The sequence below is a fragment of the Salmo salar genome, chromosome 15 (genome assembly GCF_965601325.2).
Source record: "Salmo salar chromosome 15, fSalSal1, whole genome shotgun sequence".
In the NCBI taxonomy this organism is placed as follows: Eukaryota; Metazoa; Chordata; class Actinopteri; order Salmoniformes; family Salmonidae; genus Salmo; species Salmo salar.
Genome location: NC_138305.1, coordinates 28503889 through 28523546, shown reverse-complemented (window position 1 = coordinate 28523546; position 19658 = coordinate 28503889). Strand labels below are relative to the sequence as shown.

Genomic DNA, 19658 nt, shown 5'->3' with positions numbered 1-19658 from the left:
TAAGACATGCTATGAGCATTTTTAACAGCTTATTGATTCTTATTGGTTGATCCAATTATTTCATCATTTTGGAATATAGTTTTAACATTGAAATGACAGTCCAAAGTGTGATGGATGTCCTCTCTGTCACATTGTATAAATTATTGGAGACAGGTGCAGGAATACGTAATAGGGGGTTTTAATACTCCATCCAAAAATACAACATGCCATGAAAGGCACAGGGACGAAGGCCAGAACAAACACGTATACAAAAACACAGGGATGTAACCCAAACAAAAGAGTGAGGTTAAACCTCTAATAAATACACGGGACGAGACCCGTTAAAACTAGTACACAACCCGAAACAACAAAGCACAGGTACTCACAAGACCAACGGACATGGGAACAATTACCGACAAGACAATGGTGAACAGAGGGCACATATATACAATTACTAATCAGGGGTAATGGGAACCAGGTGTGCGTAATGAGACAAGACAGTCCGGGGTTGTTGGTAATGATACAGTTCAGTGACGTCTAGAAGGCCGGTGACGTAGACCTCCGGAGCTGGTGCACGAATGAGCAGCAGTACCGGGGGAGTCCGTGACAGTACACCCCGTCCCCCCGACGCGGAACGACACCGGCCTCAGGACGACCCCAGGGATGCGGGGCGGGTCATTCAGGGAGCCGATGGTAAAAATCCATAGTCAGCGAAGCAGGAACTCAGCACTGCTCCTCTGGGCCGTACCCCTCCATCTGACGCTCTGCACTAGCAGTGGGACGACACCGGCCTCAGGACGACCACAGGACAGGGCCAGTTGCAGCAGCCGAAGTTTCGTCGTCGTCAGACGGGCCAGTTGCAGCTGCCATTCCCGCTGTCTCCATTTAGGGTTGGTTATTCTGTCACGTTGTAGACATGATTGGAGACAGCCGTTCCATGGATTCCAACCGTCAACTAATCATAAAACCCTTGATTAGGTTAATCAGGTAAGCTAGTTCAGGTCTAGAACAACAATTGAAACATATGGAGGTCCCTGAGGAGGTTTGAAAACCAGTGTACTAAGATATTTTGAAACAGTGGATATGCTTCATTGTAGAAGGATGCTGAAATGCCTGAGGCTGTATGCTGTATGTCTCCTCTCCCCAAAATACATCTGAATGAAACACACTCAATGTCTCTAACAAACAGACACATTTTCACTCACACGTTAAGATAAGATAGCACTTTATTAATCCCCCAAAGGGGACATTTGATGGCACCAGCCAATACATACAACACCAATAAATGCCCAATAAAACTCACCAAAAGACTAAAAAAAAAAAAAAAAAAAAACTGCATATCATCAATGAATATTAAAAACTGAGTTGACATGCTTGTTCCCCTATTTTTCATTGGGAATGAGTTATAGGGATTACTGTAGCATTTAGATTGACATCTCTCTGGGTTTCTCCCCTCTATGTGATTGGTCAGCTGGAGCGGTAGCCACATTCGCTATGGGCAGGCGTTCCGTCTGCGTCACCTGTCCACCGGTCACTACCTGGCGCTAACCGAAGAGCAGGGTCTGGTCCTACAGGAGAGAGATAAGTCCGATACCAAGTCCACCGCTTTCTGCTTCAGGGCTACCAAGGTTTGTCTGAATATATAGATGCTATAGATACTATATACATGTATATACTGTATATATAGTATGTATATACTATATTAGTATACTGTATATAGTAGTTATATAATATACTAGTATACTGTATATATAGTATGAATGTACCATACTAGTATACTGTATATATAGTATGTATATACTATACTAGTATACTGTATATAGTAGGTATATAATATACTAGTATACTGCATATATATTATGTATATAATACTAGTATACTGTATATATAGCATTACAGTATGTAATATACTAGTATACTGTATATATAATATGTATATACTATACTAGTATACTGTATATATAGTATGTATATAATATACTAGTATACTGTATATATATAATATCCTAGTATACTGTATATATAGTATGTATATATTATACTAGTGTACTGAATATATAGTATGAATATGATATACTAGTATATTGTATATATAGTATGTATATAATATCCTAGTATACTGTATATATAGTATGTATATACTATACTAGTATACTGTATATAGTATGTATATAATATACTAGTGTACTGAATATATAGTATGAATATAATATACTAGTATATTGTGTATATATAGTATGTATATAATATACTAGTATACTGTATATATAGTATGTATATCATATACTAGTATACTGTGTATATATAGTATGACTATAATATACTAGTATATTGTATATAGTATGTATATAATATACTAGTATACTGTATATAGTATGTATATAATATACTAGTATACTGAATATATAGTATGAATATAATATACTAGTATACTGTATATATAGTATGTATATCATATACTAGTATATTGTGTATATATAGTATGAATATAATATACTAGTATATTGTATATAATATACTAGTATACTGTCTATATAGTATGTATATCATATACTAGTATACTGTGTATATATAGTATGTATATAATATACTAGTATACTGTATATATAGTATGTATATAATATACTAGTATACTGTATATATAGTATATATACAATATACTAGTAGATTATATTCATACTATATATTCAGTATACTATTCATACATTATCTTGCCATGTACATTCTTTAACATTTCCTCACATGAAGGTGTATTGGAGTATTGCTTTTTATAGAAATGTCTGGGAAAGATCAAAGCACACTAAGACCCACCTATATTTTAAAGAGTAAGTACTGTACAATTTGACTTGTTAAAGGTCATTCTTGTAGCCCTACACAACTACCAGCAATTACATTCTAGTCCAGAACTCAAGTCACAGCGTCAATACAACACAACCAAGTCACACCGTCAATACAACACAACCAAGAAGCACTACCAAGGTGTGTACGGAACTCATGGAATTAGAATTCATTCTTGTTCTATAGCAGAACCTTCATTGCATTCTACGACCACAGTACATGGCCAGGAACGATATAAAGAAGCAAACAGAAGGAGACTGTCTGTCTGTCTGAGTGAGCCAGAGACATATTGCTGTCTGCTCCATGTTGCTAGATTATGATTTACTGCCACAGCATGAGTCAGATAACATTATATAATAATATAATAAATCGAGACATATGAAATATCTAATAGCCGTCTCCTTCTGCAATAGTTCTAATTGAAATACTCTTCCCTGAGACATGTCTGTAATTAATGAGGTCCGTGCTGGCCGTAACGCACACGCATGCACGTAACACACGCACACGCATGCACGTAACACACGCACACGCATGCACGTAACACACGTAACGCACTCACACACGCATACACGCATGCACGCACACAAACACACATACAGGCATACACCCGCAATAACATAATAAATCGAGACATGAAATATCTAATAGCCGTCTCCTTCTGCAGTAGTTCTAATTGAAATACTCTTCCCTGAGACATGTCTGTAATTAATGAGGTCCGTGCTGGCCGTAGCACACACGCATGCACGCACACAAACACACATACACCCGCAACAGAACCAAATCACAAAGTCAATACAACAGAACCAAGTCACACTGTCATGTTATCATACACTCTCTCTCTTTCACACACACACAGAGAGAGAGAGAAACACACACACATACACACAGTGTAATATATTGACCTTCTCCCAGCCAGACATATGAACTCATAATAATATAGTTGTCATGTCCCTCAGGGCTAATAGGAACTGTTATGGCTGTTTCAATTAGGTCTGAAGGAACATTTATCAAGATACCTCAATGGTTTATGATTATGATCATTCTAGAGACATATCTGTTATCTTCTGTCATTCATTTACTCCTTTCTCTCTCTCTCTCTCTCTCTCTCTCTCTCTCTACTATTCTCAATATCGTCTGTCCATCTTTTAGTGTCTTGCTCTCCCTCCGTCTTTCTCTTCCCCATGCCTCTTCCCCATGCCTCTCTCGCATGCCTCTTCCCCATGCCTCTTCCCCATGCCTCTCCCTCCATGCCTCTTCCCCATGCCTCTCCCTCCATGCCTCTCCCCCATGCCTCTCCCTCCATGCCTCTTCCCCATGCCTCTTCCCCATGCCTCTCCCTCCATGCCTCTTCCCCATGCCTCTCCCTCCATGCCTCTCCCCCATGCCTCTCCCTCCATGCCTCTTCCCCATGCCTCTTCCCCATGCCTCTCCCTCCATGCCTCTTCCCCATGCCTCTTCCCCATGCCTCTCCCCCATGCCTCTCCCTCCATGCCTCTTCCCCATGCCTCTTCCCCATGCCTCTCCCTCCATGCCTCTTCCCCATGCCTCTTCCCCACGCCTCTCCCTCCATGCCTCTCCCTTCATGCGTCTCCCTCCATGCCTCTCCCTCCATGCCTCTCCGCCCATGCCTCTTCCCCATGCCTCTCCCTCCATGCCTCTTCCCCATGCCTCTTCCCCATGCCTCTCCCTCCATGCCTCTATCCCATGCCTCTTCCCCATGCCTCTTCCCCATGCCTCTCCCTCCATGCCTCTCCCTCCATGCCTCTTCCCCATGCCTCTCCCTCCATGCCTCTTCCCCATGCCTCTTCCTCCATGCCTGTTCCCCATGCCTCTCCCTCCATGCCTCTTCCCCATACCTCTTCCCCATGCCTCTTCCCCATGCCTCTCCCTCCATGCCTCTCCCTCCATGCCTCTTCCCCATGCCTCTTCCCCATGCCTCTTCCCCATGCCTCTTCCCCATGCCTCTCCCTCCATGCCTCTTCCCCATGCCTCTTCCCCATGCCTCTTCCATTTAACTATTATGTGTTGATATCCAAAAGATCAGAAATCTTCTTACTGTGTGGTCTTTAATCGGTTTCCCTCTATATCAGCTGGTCTTTAATCTGTTTCCCTCTATATCAGCTGGTCTTTAATCTGTTTCCCTCTATACCAGCTGGTCTTTAATCTGTTTCCCTCTATACCAGCTGGTCTTTAATCTGTTTCCCTCTATACCAGCTGGCCTTTAATCTGTTTCCCTCTATACCAGCTGGTCTTTAATCTGTTTCCCTCTATACCAGCTGGTCTTTAATTTGTTTCCCTCTATACCAGCTGGTCTTTAATCTGTTTCCCTCTATACCAGCTGGTCTTTAATCTGTTTCCCTCTATTCCAGCTGGTCTTTAATCTGTTTCCCTCTATTCCAGCTGGTCTTTAATCTGTTTCCCTCTATACCAGCTGGTCTTTAATCTGTTTCCCTCCATACCAGCTGGTCTTTAATCTGTTTCCCTCTATTCCAGCTGGTCTTTAATCTGTTTCCCTCTATACCAGCCTGTCTTTAATCTGTTTCCCTCTGTACCAGCTGGTATTTAATCTGTTTCCCTCTATACCTGCTGGTCTTTAATCTGTGTCCCTCTATACTAGCTGGTCTTTAATCTGTGTCCCTCTATACCAGCCTGTCTTTAATCTGTTTCCCTCTGTACCAGCTGGTATTTAATCTGTTTCCCTCTATACCTGCTGGTCTTTAAACTGTTTCCCTCTATACCAGCTGGTCTATATCTACTCTCTGCTGTACTCAGCAGCCTGAAGCAATATCTGATGAGGCCTGAATGGGTTCTGTGTGTGTGTGTGTGTGTGTGTGCCACGTGTGTATATGTGTGCGTGTGTCTGTTTGTGTGTATGCCTGCGTCTGCGTGTGTGTCTCTCTCCCACAGGAAAAGATTGAGTCTGGTACAAAGAACCGGGACATTGAAGGCATGGGAGTAGCAGAGATCAAGTACGGAGACTCAGCTTGCTTCGTCATGCATGTGGCTACAGGGCTGTGGTTGTCCTACCAGACGCCTGACGCTAAAGCCTCCCGTATAGGACCCCTCAAGAGAAGGGTGAGTTATTACACTGGTTCACTGTATTAATAGTGTGGATAAATAGTCAAAATGTTGTCCTTTCAACGACTTTGCGTTTGAATAATAATTTAAGAATGTACCGAAGTTACTTTCATTACAAAGTTGTCTTTTACATAATTATAAACTTGTCCCTGTCATGTAGCTACTCTATAATGACTTTGGCAAGCAGAAGGAGTGTGTCTGGCCAATGAAATCACTGTAAGTAGTGGGTCAGGGTAGATATTAGGTAGACCCAGGGCCTCTCACAGCAGGAGGTTAACCAGGAAGTCGTCACCATAATCAGATTATCACGTTAGTGAGTATTGATGACTTTATACTACTGTAATTAGTGGGATAATCTACTGTGGATATTGGGACAGACTGTAGATGAAACCAGAGTCCCCATAATGAGAGGACTTTATAAAGAGGATTAGATGTTAGTGTCGTAGCTTCCCACTGTGAGTCACATCTTACCAGCTGGCGTGTTGTCAAGGCCACCTGGCCCCTGAACAGAACAGAGGTGGCGTTTGTAGTCTCTGGATGCCTTCCCAGGATGCGCTGCATTCCATCCAGCGGAGAGAGAGAGAGAGGGAGAGGAGAGAGAGAGAGAGAGAGAGAGGGAGAGGAGAGGGAGAGGGAGAAAGATAGGTACGGAGGGAGAGAGGGTATAGTCTAGTCTAAGGATATGGGATGAGGGAGAGAGAGAGAGAGAACGGTGACGAGGAGAAAGGGAGAAAGATTGGAATAGTAAGAGAAAGAGGGGGGAGAGAACGAGGGGGGAGGGAAGGAGTACTGAGAGAGATGGGGGAGCCAGGAGTTGATCCCTACTCTCTCAGAAAAGCTAACTGTCACTAACTGTCACCATCCTTCTCTCATTATCACGTCTAAATTAGTTCCTCATGTGTCCTGGGGGAGGGAGAACTCACAGCCCAGGCAGCTACTCTTACACCTTCCTTGATTGGGTGTGATATCATACTTTACATCGGCTAATACCAGCGGTGATACTGATACTAGTGACAATAAATGACAAGGGACACATTTTAGATTCTCTATCAACGTGCACCTGCTACCCTGTAGTTAAATGGAATGCTGTATTTATTGGTTATCAGATGTAATTGAATGCTGTATTTATTGGTTATCAGATGTTATTGAATGCTGTATTTATTGGTTATCAGATGTAATTGAATGCTGTATTTATTGGTTATCAGATGTAATTGAATGCTGTATTTATTGGTTATCAGATGTAATTGAATGCTGTATTTATTGGTTATCAGATGTAATTGAATGCTGTATTTATTGGTTATCAGATGTTATTGAATGCTGTATTTATTGGTTATCAGATGTAATTGAATGCTGTATTTATTGGTTATCAGATGTAATTGAATGCTGTATTTATTGGTTATCAGATGTAATTGAATGCTGTATTTATTGGTTATCAGATGTAATTGAATGCTGTATTTATTGGTTATCAGATGTAATTGAATGCTGTATTTATTGGTTATCAGATGTAATTGTCAACATCCAGGGGTCGGCAGAGCGAGGGTTGATTCATGGAGGCTTGGCAGTGTACAAGATGTCTCTGTTTTGTTGTTCTGTGTATACTGCTTAAACCCAGAGTTGTGTATGTTAGGGTAATGTCTGAGTTGTGTATGTTAGGGTAATGTCTGAGTTGTGTATGTTAGGGTAATGTATGAGTTGTGTATGTTAGTGTAATGTGTGAGTTATGTATGTTAGGGTAATGTCTGAGTTGTGTATTTTATGGTAATATCTGAGTTGTGTTTGTCTCGGCTCCAGGCCTGTCTGCATGCTGAGGGTCACATGGACGACGGTCTGACCCTTCAGCGTTGTCAACACGAGGAGGCACGGGCTGTACGCATCATCAGGAACACCACAGTCCTCTTCAGCCACTTCATCAAGTACGTAGCTCACCTGTATGTCTAGAGGGCTCACCTGTATGTCTAGAGGGCTCACCTGTATGTCCAGAGGGCTCACCTGTATGTCTAGAGGGCTCACCTGTATGTCCAGAGGGCTCACCTGTATGTCTAGAGGGCTCACCTGTATGTCTAGAGGGCTCACCTGTATGTCCAGAGGGCTCACCTGTATGTCTAGAGGGCTCACCTGTATGTCCAGAGGGCTCACCTGTATGTCCAGAGGGCTCACCTGTATGTCCAGAGGGTTCACCTGTATGTCTAGAGGGTTCACCTGTATGTCCAGAGGGCTCACCTGTATGTCCAGAGGGCTCACCTGTATGTCCAGAGGGTTCACCTGTATGTCCAGAGGGCTCACCTGTATGTCCAGAGGGCTCACCTGTATGTCCAGAGGGCTCACCTGTATGTCCAGAGGGCTCACCTGTATGTCTAGAGGGCTCACCTGTATGTCTAGAGGGTTCACCTGTATGTCCAGAGGGTTCACCTGTATGTCCAGAGGGCTCGCCTGTATGTCTAGAGGGCTCGCCTGTATGTCCAGAGGGCTCACCTGTATGTCCAGAGGGTTCACCTGTATGTCCAGAGGGTTCACCTGTATGTCCAGAGGGCTCACCTGTATGTCCAGAGGGCTCGCCTGTATGTCCAGAGGGCTCACCTGTATGTCTAGAGGGTTCACCTGTATGTCCAGAGGGCTCACCTGTATGTCCAGAGGGCTCACCTGTATGTCCAGAGGGTTCACCTGTATGTCCAGAGGGCTCACCTGTATGTCCAGAGGGCTCACCTGTATGTCCAGAGGGCTCACCTGTATGTCCAGAGGGCTCACCTGTATGTCCAGAGGGCTCACCTGTATGTCCAGAGGGCTCACCTGTATGTCTAGAGGGTTCACCTGTATGTCCAGAGGGTTCACCTGTATGTCTAGAGGGCTCGCCTGTATGTCCAGAGGGCTCACCTGTATGTCTAGAGGGTTCACCTGTATGTCCAGAGGGCTCACCTGTATGTCCAGAGGGTTCACCTGTATGTCCAGAGGGCTCACCTGTATGTCCAGAGGGCTCACCTGTATGTCTAGAGGGCTCACCTGTATGTCCAGAGGGCTCACCTGTATGTCCAGAGGGCTCACCTGTATGTCCAGAGGGCTCACCTGTATGTCTAGAGGGCTCACCTGTATGTCTAGAGGGCTCACCTGTATGTCTAGAGGGCTCACCTGTATGTCTAGAGGGCTCACCTGTATGTCCAGAGGGCTCACCTGTATGTCCAGAGGGCTCACCTGTATGTCTAGAGGGCTCACCTGTATGTCCAACATTGACAGGATGAATAAGGAGAATGGCCCTGTTTTCCAGTTACTATGGATTGTGGTACTGTGTGTCGGTTAATGTGTATATTGTGGTACTGTGTGTCGGTTAATGTGTATATTGTGGTACTGTGTGTCGGTTAATGTGTATATTGTGGTACTGTGTGTCGGTTAATGTGTATATTGTGGTACTTTGTGTCGGTTAATGTGTATATTGTGGTACTGTGTGTCGGTTAATGTGTATATTGTGGTACTGTGTGTCGGTTAATGTGTATATTGTGGTACTGTGTGTCGGTTAATGTGTATATTGTGGTACTGTGTGTCGGTTAATGTGTATATTGTGGTACTTTGTGTCGGTTAATGTGTATATTGTGGTACTGTGTGTCGGTTAATGTGTATATTGTGGTACTGTGTGTCGGTTAATGTGTATATTGTGGTACTGTGTGTCGGTTAATGTGTATATTGTGGTACTGTGTGTCGGTTAATGTGTATATTGTGGTACTTTGTGTCGGTTAATGTGTATATTGTGGTACTGTGTGTCGGTTAATGTGTATATTGTGGTACTGTGTGTCGGTTAATGTGTATATTGTGGTACTGTGTGTCGGTTAATGTGTATATTGTGGTACTGTGTGTCGGTTAATGTGTATATTGTGGTACTGTATGTCGGTTAATGTGTATATTGTGGTACTGTGTGTCGGTTAATGTGTATATTGTGGTACTGTGTGTCGGTTAATGTGTATATTGTGGTACTGTGTGTCGGTTAATGTGTATATTGTGGTACTGTGTGTCGGTTAATGTGTATATTGTGGTACTGTGTGTCGGTTAATGTGTATATTGTGGTACTGTGTGTCGGTTAATGTGTATATTTTGGTACTGTGTGTTGGTTAATGTGTATATTGTGGTACTGTGTGTTGGTTAATGTGTATATTGTGGTACTGTGTGTTGGTTAATGTGTATATTGTGCGTTCCTGCTCGAGGCCTTCATCAAGCACGTGGGTCTGCTGCGTTGGTAACCATGACAGTTTAACCATCATCTATCCCAGAAAATACACAACACAGTTGTGCTAATTTTGGATGAGCTAATTTAGGCTTAAAAAGGGATACAATGAGAGTTTGGTCATTTTTTTATACCTCCCCAGAGTCAGATGAACTCGTAGATACCATTTTAATGTCTCTGTGTCCAGTATGAAGGAAGTTACGGGTAGTGCAATGCCTGGAAGTCTATGGGTATCTACTAGCGTGCTAAAACTACCTCTAACTTCCTTTATACTGGACACAGAGACATAAAAATGGTATCCACAAGTTCATTTGACTCTGGGGGAGGTAGATAAAGGGCCTCATTGCTAAAATCCCGAAATCTCCCTTTAAAGCAGTATCATACATCGGAGGTTCTTATCTTGATTTCTACTGATTTCTACTGATTTCTACTGAATACCAAGATGATTCAAATGAACTGACACAAAAGAGATCCAATCGCAGTTGCAATTTTCCTGCTTTTGTGTGATCAGGCACATCAAATTAGCCTGCAGGTGGGTTCACGTCTAGTGGCTGATATCGAAGATGGTCTGCTTTAGATGTAATTTGAGACAACTGTGGAAAAGTGATATTAATGTAGCGAATTATCAGTGCAGTCAATTGGCTTTATGTCGCTCTCTTTTTCCCACTCTCTATCTCTCTCTCTCTTCCTCTTTCCCCTCTCCCTCTCCCTGCCCCTCTCCCGCTCCCTGCCCCTCTCTCTACCTCCCCACTCTCTATCTCTCTCTCTTCCTCTTTCCCCTCTCCCTCTCCCTGCCCCTCTCTCTACCTCCCCACTCTCTATCTCTCTCTCTTCCTCTTTCCCCTCTCCCTCTCCCTGCCCCTCTCTCTCTACCTTCTTTCCCTCTGCTTGCCCCTCTCTCTACCTCCCCTCCCTCTATCTCTCTCCCCATCCACCCACCTCTCTCCCCACACCCTCTTTTTCACCTCCCTCCACCTCCCTTCCCTCTCTCTCACCCCCTCCACCTGTCTCTCACCCTCTCTCTACCTCTTCTCCCTCCCTTCCTCCCTCCCTCCCCCCTCTCCTCTAGGGGTCTGGACAGTATAGGAAGGGATAAGAACGTGGAGGTGTCTATGCCTAACTTTGACGAGGTGTTGCAGACGCTGGATGATCTGATTGAGTACTTCAAACAGCCCGACTCAGAGCTGGAACATGAGGAGAAACAGACTCTGCTTAGATCTCTCATCAAACGACAGGACCTCTTCAAAGAGGAGGTGAGCTCCCAGGGCTCCGGGACCTCAGGTTTAATGAGGGTTAAAGGATAATGTTTGACTGCTTCGTAGGCGTAGTACTTGTCCGCTGCTGACTTGCCAAGTTGTAACTTTTTTCAGTGTACAGTTACGTTTTTTTCAGGTTCCTGAAACATTAGCATTTCACAATACAGAGGCAAAAAGCAAGCAAGCAGAAGCCTCTTTCTTTTGTCATGTTATATTCTCCAACCTGAAAGAGACTCTGCATATGCAATATGCAAATGCATCTCTTTTCATGTAGGAAGTTCTAGGAACATGCACCACTGTGATGGACTCATACAGCGTCTCATTATAGCACCCTAATAACTATATAGTGCACTACTTCTGACCAGGGTCCATAAAGCTCTGGTCAAATACAGTGCACTACTTCTGACCAGGGTCCATAAAGCTCTGGTCAAATATAGTGCACTACTTAGTGAATAGGGTTCTCTTGGGGATGCAGCCCTTGTATGACCACCCCGGTGTGTTTCAGGGCATGCTGACCCTGCTGGTGATGTGCATTGACCGTCTCAACCTGTACAACAGCGCTGCTCACTTTGGAGAGCATGCTGGGGAAAAGGCTGGGGCGGCATGGAAGAACATCCTCAACCTACTCTACCAACTACTGGGTAAGAGAGATGAAATTTTAGGGTGATGGACGCACACACTCACACACATACACACAGGAACACACACACACCTCCCCGAGCCCCATTTGGAGAGAAGATCTGTTGACAGGACTGGCATGCCAGTTATTTGTGGTCAGTCACAGGGGAGAGAGAGAAGAGAGAGAGAAGAGAGAGAGAGAAAGTGAGAAAGAGACAAGAGGGGAAAGAGAGACAGAGAGAAAGAGAAAGAGAGAAATAGACGGATAGACAGAGAGAAAGAGAAGGGATGAAGCTTAATCACATAAATAAAAGTGTGACCGGTTCTTAACACCCTATCCTGTCTTCCCTCTGGGTACAGTGATGTCATAATGAAGTGTTGAGGCACTCCATGCATCCCAAATAGCACCCTATTCCCTATGCAGTGCACTAGTTTTTACCACAGCCCATAGGCATGTATACGAATGTCCACCTTTTGTTGTGTTGATGTCCTAGAAACAGGCTCATGGTTTTAACAAGTTCCTCTCAGTTCACCTTGACCGCACTCATATTCATCAGGTGTTCTTCCACACACGATCGCTTCCACACACACACACACTTCCACACAATAACCCAAAACGGGTCACCATGAAGACTGCCAGTGCAGTCTGCTGAGAGAGAGAGAGAGGGGAGAGAGAGAGAGAGGGGGGAGAGAGAGAGTGAGGGGAGAGAGAGAGTGAGAGAGGAGAGAGAGAGAGAGGGGAGAGAGAGAGAGAGGGGAGAGAGAGAGGGGAGAGAGAGAGAGGGGAGAGAGAGAGTGAGAAGAGAGAGAGAGAGGGGAGAGAGAGTGAGAGAGGGGAGTGTTTTAGAATGTTGTAGAGTGTTGTATAGTAGAGTGTTGAATAGTAGAGTGGGGTATCGTAGAGTGTTGTATATTAGTGTTGTGTAGTGTAGTGTTGCATAATAGATTGTTGTACAGTATTGTGTTGTATAGTAGAGTGTTTTATAGTAGAGTGTTGTATAGTGTTGTATAGTATATTTTTGTATATTAGTGCTGTATAGTATAGTGCTGTATAGTAGAGTGTTGTATAGTAGAGTGTTGTATAGTGTTTTATAGTAGAGTGTTGTACAGTATAGTGTTGAATATTCGAGTGTTGTATATTCGAGTGTTGTATGTTAGTGTTGTGTAGTAGGGTGTTGTAAAGAGTTCAAACTTGGTTTCATCAGACCAGAGAATCTTGTCTCTCATGGTTCAGAGCGTCCTTTAGGTGCCATTTGGCAAACTCCAATTGGGCTGTCATGTGCCTTTTATTGAGTAATGGGCTTTTTGGTACCCTTCCCCAGATCTGTGCCTTGACACAATCCTGTCTCGGAGCTCTACAGACAATTTGTTCAACGTCATGGCTTGGTTTTTGCTCTGACATGCACTGTCAACTGTGGGACCTTAAATAGACAGGCGTGTGTCTTTCCAAATCATGTCAAATCAATGTAATTTACCACAGGTAGACTAAAAATAAGTTGTAGAAACATCTCAAGGATGGTTAATGGAAACAGGATGCACCTGAGCTCAATTTCAAGTCTCATAGCAAAGGGTCTGAATACTTATGTAAATAAGATATGTATGTTTTTTATGTTTAATACATTTGCAAAAATGTCTAAAATCCAGCTTTTGCTTTGTTATTATGGTGTATTGTGTCTAAATTGATGAGGAAAAAATGTATTTAATACATTTTTTAATAAGTCTGTAACAAAATGTGGAATAAGGGAAGGGGTATGTCAAACATAGACGAGTGGTTTAGACATGGATGTAGAAATGAAACTCTCGTCTGCCTCGATGTCTCTCTCTTCACCCTCTCACCCCTCTGCAATGTCTGCATCACCCTTTCATCCCTGTCATTCCTCACCCCTCTTTCCCTTACTCACCCCTCTCTCTTTTCCCTTACCTTTCTCTAGCCTCTCCAATTCATGGAAACATTAGCAACTGTACCCAGTTCTCCCCTTGACCTCACCCTCTCCTTCCTCTCTCCCCCACATACCCCTCCTCACCCTCTCCTTCATCTCTCCCCCACATACCCCTCCTCTCCCTCTCCCTCCTCTCTCCCCCACATACCCCTCCTCTCCCTCTCCCTCCTCTCTCCCCCACATACCCCTCCTCACCCTCTCCTTCCTCTCTCCCCCACATACCCCTCCTCACCCTCTCCCTCCTCTCTCCCCCACATACCCCTCCTCTCCCTCTCCATTCTCCACATACCCCTCCTCTCCCTCTCCTCTCCCCCACATACCTCTCTTCACCCTCACCTTCCTCTATCCCCCACATACCCCTCCTCCCTGTTTCCCCCACATGCCCCTCCTCACCCTCTCCTTCCTCTCTCCCCCACATACCCCTCCTCACCCTCACCTTCCTCTATCCCCCACATACCCCTCCTCCCTGTTTCCCCCACATGCCCCTCCTAACCCTCTCCTTCCTCTCTCCCCCACATACCCCTCCTCCACACCCCTCTTTAAAACTACTCCTTATCACTCTGTGTCCTTCCTCTGACCCATCTAACTCTTCTTCTCTCTCTTCAGCCTCTCTGATCAAAGGGAACCGGAACAACTGCACCCAGTTCTCCAGGAACCTGGACTGGCTGGTCAGCAAGCTGGAGAGACTGGAGTCCTCATCAGGTATACTGGACAGTGCATAGAGATTTCATAGGAGGGCTATGGAATTGTTTGTTTATGTAGTCAAATGCATTTTATTGCGAGCTAATTTTGGGCTGCATGCGTCTAGTGTAAGTTAACCTAAGGCATGATATGTACTGTAAGTAATTATAGTGCTGTAATAAAGTAGTCATAACCTCTCTCCCCCACATACCCCTCCTCACCCTCTCCTTCATCTCTCCCCCAGATACCCCTCCTCACCCTCTCCTTCATCTCTCCCCCACATACCCCTCCTCACCCTCTCCTTCATCTCTCCCCCACATACCCCTCCTCACCCTCTCCTTCATCTCTCCCCCACATACCCCTCCTCACCCTCTCCTTCATCTCTCCCCCACATACCCCTCCTCACCCTCTCCTTCATCTCTCCCCCACATACCCCTCCTCACCCTCTCCTTCATCTCTCCCCCACATACCCCTCCTCACCCTCTCCTTCATCTCTCCCCCACATACCCCTCCTCACCCTCTCCTTCATCTCACCCCCAGATACCCCTCCTCACCCTCTCGTTCATCTCTCCCCCACATACCCCTCCTCACCCTCTCCTTCATCTCTCCCCCACATACCCCTCTAATGTCCCAGTCCAAATAGTGTGTTATAATAAACAAAAATGTTCCACTAGTTTTAGCCTGACTGTAATGAGTGTTTTCGCTCAGATATCCTGCAGGTTCTCCGCTATATCCTGAAAGTCTCCTGATTCAATTGTATTATACTCTACTCTAGGTATCCTGGAGGTTCTCCGCTATATCCTGAAAGTCTCCTGATTCAATTGTATTATACTCTACTCTAGGTATCCTGGAGGTTCTCCATTGCATCCTGATAGAGTCTCCTGAAGCTCTGAACATCATCCAGAAAGGACACATCAAGTCCATCATCTCCCTGCTCTACAAACACGGACGCAACCACAAGGTCAGCAAAACAACACATTACTAATAAACTCATTCTAAATGTTCTAAACACATTCTAAATGTTCTAGCCACAATCTAAATGTTATAACCAAATTCTAAACGTTCTAAACTCATTTTAAAGATTCTAAACTCACTCTAAACTTTCTAAACACATTCTAAACGTTCTAAACACATTCTAAACACATACTAAATGTTCTAACCACATTTTAAATGTTCTAAATGCATTCTAAATGTTCTAACCACATTCTAAATGTTTTAAACACATTCTAAACGTTCTAAACACATTCTAAATGTTCAAAACACATTCTAAATGTTCTAAACATATTCTAAATGTTCTAAACATATTCTAAATGTTCTAAACACATTCTTAATGTTCTAACCACATTCTAAATGTTATAACCACATTCTAAACACATTCTAAATGTTATAACCACATTCTAAATGTTATAACCACATTCTAAACACATTCTACATTTTATAACCACATTCTAAATGTTATAACCACATTCTAAACACATTCTAAATGTTCTAACCACATTCTAAATGTTATAACCACATTCTAAACACATTCTAAATGTTCTAAACACATTCTAAATGTTCTAAACTCATTCTAAATGTTCTAAACACATTCTAAACACATTCTAAATGTTATAACCACATTCTAAACACATTCTAAATGTTCTAAACACATTCTAAATGTTAAACACATTCTAAATGTTCTAAACGCATTCTAAATGTTCTAAACACATTCTTAACACATTCTAAATGTTATAACCACATTCTAAATGTTCTAAACACATTCTAAATGTTCTAAACATATTCTAAATGTTCTAACCACATTCTAAACACATTCTAAATGTTCTACACACATTCTAAATGTTCAAAACACATTCTAAATGTTCTAACCACATTCTAAATGTTCTAAACACATTCTAAATGTTTTAACCACATTCTAAATGTTCTAAACACATTCTAAATGTTTTAACCACATTCGAAATGTTCTAAATGTTCTAAACACATTCTAAATGTTCTAACCACATTCTAAACACATACTAAATGTTCTAAACACATTCTAAACGTTCTAACCACATTCTAAACACATTCTAAATGTTCTAACCACATTCTAAATGTTCTAAACACATTCTAAATGTTCTAAACACATTCTAAACACATACCAAATGTTCTAAACACATTCTAAATGTTCTAAACACATTCTAAACACATTCTAAACACATTTTAAATGTTCTAAATGTTCTAAACACATTCTAAACACATTCTAAATGCTCTAAACACATTCTAAATGTTCTAAACACATTCTAAATGTTCTAAACACATTCTAAACACATTTTAAATGTTCTAAATGTTCTAAACACATTCTAAACACATTCTAAATGTTATAAACACATTCTAAATGTTCTAAACACATTCTAAATGTTATAAACACATTCTAAATGTTCTAAATGTTCTAAACACATTCTAAATGTTATAAACACATTCTAAACACATTCTAAATGTTATAAACACATTCTAAATGTTCTAAATGTTCTAAACACATTCTAAACGTTCTAAACACATTCTAAACGTTCTAAACTCATTCAAAGTGTTCTAACCACATTCTAAACACATTCTAAACGTTCTAAACACATTCTAAATGTTCAAAATACATTCTAAACCTTCTAAACACATTCTAAATGTTCTAAACATATTCTAAATGTTCTAAACACATTCTAAATGTTCTAAACACATTCTTAATGTTCTAACCACATTCTAAATGTTATAACCACATTCTAAACACATTCTAAATGTTATAACCACATTCTAAATGTTATAACCACATTCTAAACACATTCTACATTTTATAACCACATTCTAAATGTTATAACCACATTCTAAACACATTCTAAATGTTCTAACCACATTCTAAATGTTATAACCACATTCTAAACACATTCTAAATGTTCTAACCACATTCTAAATGTTCTAAACACATTCTAAATGTTCTAAACTCATTCTAAATGTTCTAAACACATTCTAAACACATTCTAAATGTTATAACCACATTCTAAACACATTCTAAATGTTCTAAACACATTCTAAATGTTAAACACATTCTAAATGTTCTAAACGCATTCTAAATGTTCTAAACACATTCTTAACACATTCTAAATGTTATAACCACATTCTAAATGTTCTAAACACATTCTAAATGTTCTAAACATATTCTAAATGTTCTAACCACATTCTAAACACATTCTAAATGTTCTACACACATTCTAAATGTTCAAAACACATTCTAAATGTTCTAACCACATTCTAAATGTTCTAAACACATTCTAAATGTTTTAACCACATTCTAAATGTTCTAAACACATTCTAAATGTTTTAACCACATTCGAAATGTTCTAAATGTTCTAAACACATTCTAAATGTTCTAACCACATTCTAAACACATACTAAATGTTCTAAACACATTCTAAATGTTCTAACCACATTCTAAACACATACTAAATGTTCTAAACACATTCTAAATGTTCTAACCACATTCTAAACATATTCTAAATGGTCTAAACACATTCTAAATATTCTAAACTCAGAGGCATATATAGTCAGTATGAGCAGTGCTTTGGCCTTTAATTTCTTTACTCCTAGGAGAGAGTGAACATGTATGTAAATATGTGTCTGTCACAGCTGTCAGCGTGGCAGCATTATTTTAACAATAGCCTCGGCCTACATACCACATGACATTGTTTTAACATTTCTGCTACGTGTTTTACATGCAGTGTTAAACTTGTCACCTAGCCCTGCTGGGTTAATTGGGTTAGCTGGGCATGCAGGAGCACATGCAGGGCCAGTCTGCGTCCTGAATGGCATCTTATTCCCTATGTAGTACGCTACTTTTCAGTCTCGTAAACACCAGGTGTTGATCGACGCCATGGAATCCTATAGGCTTTTAACAACCAATAAAGACATAGGGCATGCATACCCCTCTAAGGGTTATTGGCATAGCATTGCTTACCCACTCAGGGAGGTAATGAAGTGTCTGTTTGTTGCTTAGCGGCATCTGTTATTGTTACACAGAACAAACCAGAGGATTATCACCTTCTGTATTTATGTGTGAAGAGTTTTTCAGTGGTGTGACACACTTATAGAACAGAGAGGGAGAGATACTCAATGAAATGATCAAATATACAGACAACAAATTCCAATTCGCTATACTATACTCTTTAACATCATCCTTAGCGCTGGCATCTTCCCCAATATTTGGAACCAAGGACTGACCACCACAATCCACAAAAGTGGAGACAAATTTGACCCCAATAACTACCGTGGGATATGCGTCAACAGCAACCTTGGGAAAAATCTCTGCATTATCATTAACAGCAGACTCGTCTCATTTCCTTAGTGAAAACAATGTACTGAGCAAATGTCAAATTGGCTTTTTACCAAATTACCGTACAACAGACCATGTATTCACCCTGCACACCCTAATTGACAAACAAAGAAACAAAGGCAAAGTCTTCTCATGCTTTGTTGATTTCAAAAAGCCTTCGACTCAATTTGGCATGAGGGTCTGCTATACAAATTGATGGAAAGACATACAACATACAACATTATAAAATCCATCTACACAAATAACAAGTGTGCAGTTAAAATAGGCAAAAAACACACACATTTCTTCCCACATGCCCGGGGGGTGAGACAAGGATGCAGCTTAAAACCCACCCTCTTCAACATATATATCAACGAATTGACGCGGGCACTAGAAAAGTCTGCAGCACCCGGCCTCACCCTACTAGAATCTGAAGTCAAATGTCTACTGTTTGCTGATGATCTTGTGCTTCTGTCACCAACCAAGGAGGGCCTACAGCAGCACCTAGATCTTCTGCACATATTCTGTCAGACCTGGGCCCAGACAGTAAATCTCAGTAAGACCAAAATAATGGTGTTCCAAAAAAGGTCCAGTCGCCAGGACCACAAATACAAATTCCATCTAGACACCGTTTCCCTAGAGCACACAAAAAACTATACATACCTTGGCCTAAACATCAGCGCCACAGGTAACTTCCACAAAGCTGTGAACGATCTGAGAGACAAGGCAAG

General features: G+C 42.0%; 1 protein-coding gene across 5 annotated transcripts in view; it reads left to right on the top strand.

Annotated features, from left to right (window-relative positions):
* Window positions 1-19658, top strand: part of LOC106571102 (ryanodine receptor 3) — a 234663-nt gene that overhangs the window by 58354 nt on the left and 156651 nt on the right. For all 5 annotated transcript variants that reach the window (XM_082961634.1, XM_082961633.1, XM_082961632.1 and 2 more), the window contains 7 exons: window positions 1451-1607; window positions 5725-5892; window positions 7687-7808; window positions 11172-11355; window positions 11864-11999; window positions 14523-14618; window positions 15440-15558. In XM_082961634.1, coding sequence (XP_082817760.1) covers window positions 1451-1607; window positions 5725-5892; window positions 7687-7808; window positions 11172-11355; window positions 11864-11999; window positions 14523-14618; window positions 15440-15558 — 982 coding nt within the window. The remainder of the gene's footprint in view (window positions 1-1450; window positions 1608-5724; window positions 5893-7686; window positions 7809-11171; window positions 11356-11863; window positions 12000-14522; window positions 14619-15439; window positions 15559-19658) is intronic.